The sequence below is a fragment of the Orbicella franksi genome, chromosome 8 (assembly GCF_964199315.1).
Source record: "Orbicella franksi chromosome 8, jaOrbFran1.1, whole genome shotgun sequence".
Lineage (NCBI taxonomy): Eukaryota > Metazoa > Cnidaria > Anthozoa > Scleractinia > Merulinidae > Orbicella > Orbicella franksi.
Window position 1 is genome coordinate 31,013,490 of NC_138152.1, and position 2,028 is coordinate 31,015,517.

The following is a 2,028-nucleotide window of genomic DNA, read 5'->3' on the forward strand; positions in this document are numbered from 1 at the left end:
ATGACTGAAAACAAGACCCCAGAAAAAGGAAGGAATATAGTTTGCTTCTTTATTTTCGGAATCCTTTCTTTAATTTACGACGAAATCTGTTTGATAGCAGCCGAAGACATTCTTGCAGGATCAACGATTGCCACAACAACAGTGATCTTATCAATTGCTATCCCAGTTCTCGCCATCAAGCTCACAGCCCCGTGGTTTTTCCAGCGTATTTCGTATTTGAAGAAAATCGTACTCGTCATTGCATTTTTCCTTGGAGGATTAACAGCGCTCGTTTGCTCGCAACGTATCTCGGGAAGACTCGCTGGCGTGGGTATCATAGAGTCTGGAGTGGCTACCAGTGAAATAACGTTCCTGTCTCTGACTGCGTTCTACGAACATATTACAGTCAGCGCTTTTGTGGCTGGTGTGGGAGTGGCGTCCTTTATTGGGCCCCTTTATTACACAAGTAAGTAATATGCAGAATGAGTCTTGTCAGCCTGAACTCTACCAGCTACATGTGAACTCTCTGAATAACCCTCGCACCAGGTATCTCTCCTCACGATTTTCGGGCTTCAAGAGAAGCATCAACTTTTCCCGCGACAGTTGGCAATGATAGATTCACAGTCTGCCCTGGCGGACGGGGAAAGTCATTTAGTAAATATTTCTTCTCTTTCAGGAGGGATTGTACAGTCCAATTCTTAACTCATGGCTTGCAGATCTCATTTCTGTGAAAAAATATAACACAATTCACAAAATTGAATGTTGCAACGATTTTTTATCAGCAAACTTGACAATGTTCACTTGACTCTAAATCTAATACAAAGTATGTATTTTACTTGATTGACAGGTTTAACCACGTGGTCATGCCTAGCGCCTCGCACCACTATTATGATGACAATACCCTGGCCCTTTCTGCTACTCCTCCTCTACGCTCTCTTGGATAAAGAGCCTTTTGACAAGAAAAAGAATTTTACCGAGAGTGAAGACAATCTACTTACAGAAGATAAACAAGAAAGTATACAACGCATCTCATTCTCGGACAGATTAAATGTCGCAAAGGACATTTTTCCATTTATTCTATTTCTTTTTATAACTTACTTCTCAGAGTACTTCTCGAATCACGCCATTATCACAACTCTTGCGTTCCCAAATGCGCCTTTCGGTCCAAGGGACCATTATCCGTATTACATACTATCTTATCACATCGGCAAGTTCATGGGTCGGTCACACTTGTTCCTAGTCGCTGCGGTCAGTCCTAAGCTAGTTCAACACATAAAGGTCAAACGAACATGGATTTTAGCTTTGATAGCTTTTCTTCACGGTGTCTTTTTCTTCCTAGCTTCGTGGTTTCGTTTTGTTCCCCGTGTCGAAATTATCATCGCACTTTGCATGACAGAGGGTTTCACGTCGGGGTCAATGTACCTCAATTCGGCTCACACGGTATCTGACTTGATCGCGGATCCCGAGAGAAGAGAATTCGCACTGTGTTTGTTGACTGTAGGAAATGCCTGTGGCAAGCTGACTGCTGGTCTCTCTGGCTTGTTTCAAGAACCTCTTCTCAAGAAACACTGTGTTGAAGAGCTTAAACTGGGAAAATATTGTTTAACAAGGCATATACACAAAGCAGGATGGAATAAAAATTCAAATTGTTAATTAGAGACTTGTTGTATTATGTCTTAAAGGAGCTTCGTCACGGTTTGCCCATCTTGAAAAGTTTAGGCTAAATTTTTCAAGTTTGTCGTTTGTTATCTGTGTTAATCTTCTCCATCCTTAACTATCCTTGTTCCTTTATGGTTTACTATTATCTATTCGTAGTTTTCCGATTTTAGCAAACTACTACTTTCACGTTTCGTCCAATTTAAAGGTAATTTTTGTACATGGCCAAATTATTCAAAATACCATGACCGAGCTGCTTTAACGTGTAAACGTTTTATTTTTGTCTCTGAATGAAAGAGACGTTTCAGATAAATGGCACCATCAAGATTCTACTCGTGTTTTTTTTTTTTGTATGTAAAATCTCGCCGGTGCCGGAGTAAATTTTTGAGGTGA

At 40.6% G+C, this 2,028-nt stretch overlaps 1 protein-coding gene across 1 annotated transcript; it reads left to right on the forward strand.

Moving 5' to 3' along the window:
* Positions 1-1,757, forward strand: LOC145495792 (battenin-like). The gene is made up of 2 exons (XM_081475380.1): positions 1-445; positions 827-1,757. The coding sequence occupies exons 1-2, from the start codon at positions 1-3 to the stop codon at positions 1,630-1,632; spliced, it is 1,251 nt and encodes a 416-aa protein (XP_081331506.1). The 3' UTR covers positions 1,633-1,757.
* The last annotated feature ends 271 nt before the right edge of the window (positions 1,758-2,028 follow it).

What these genes read in the sequence shown, in the direction of transcription:
- LOC145495792 (XM_081475380.1), top strand. Translation starts at nt 1, where the DNA reads ATGACTGAAAACAAGACCCCAGAAAAAGGAAGGAATATAGTTTGCTTC. An exon ending in TGGGCCCCTTTATTACACAA is followed by an intron (nt 446 to 826) that starts GTAAGTAATATG and finishes CTTGATTGACAG; the next exon opens with GTTTAACCACGTGGTCATGC.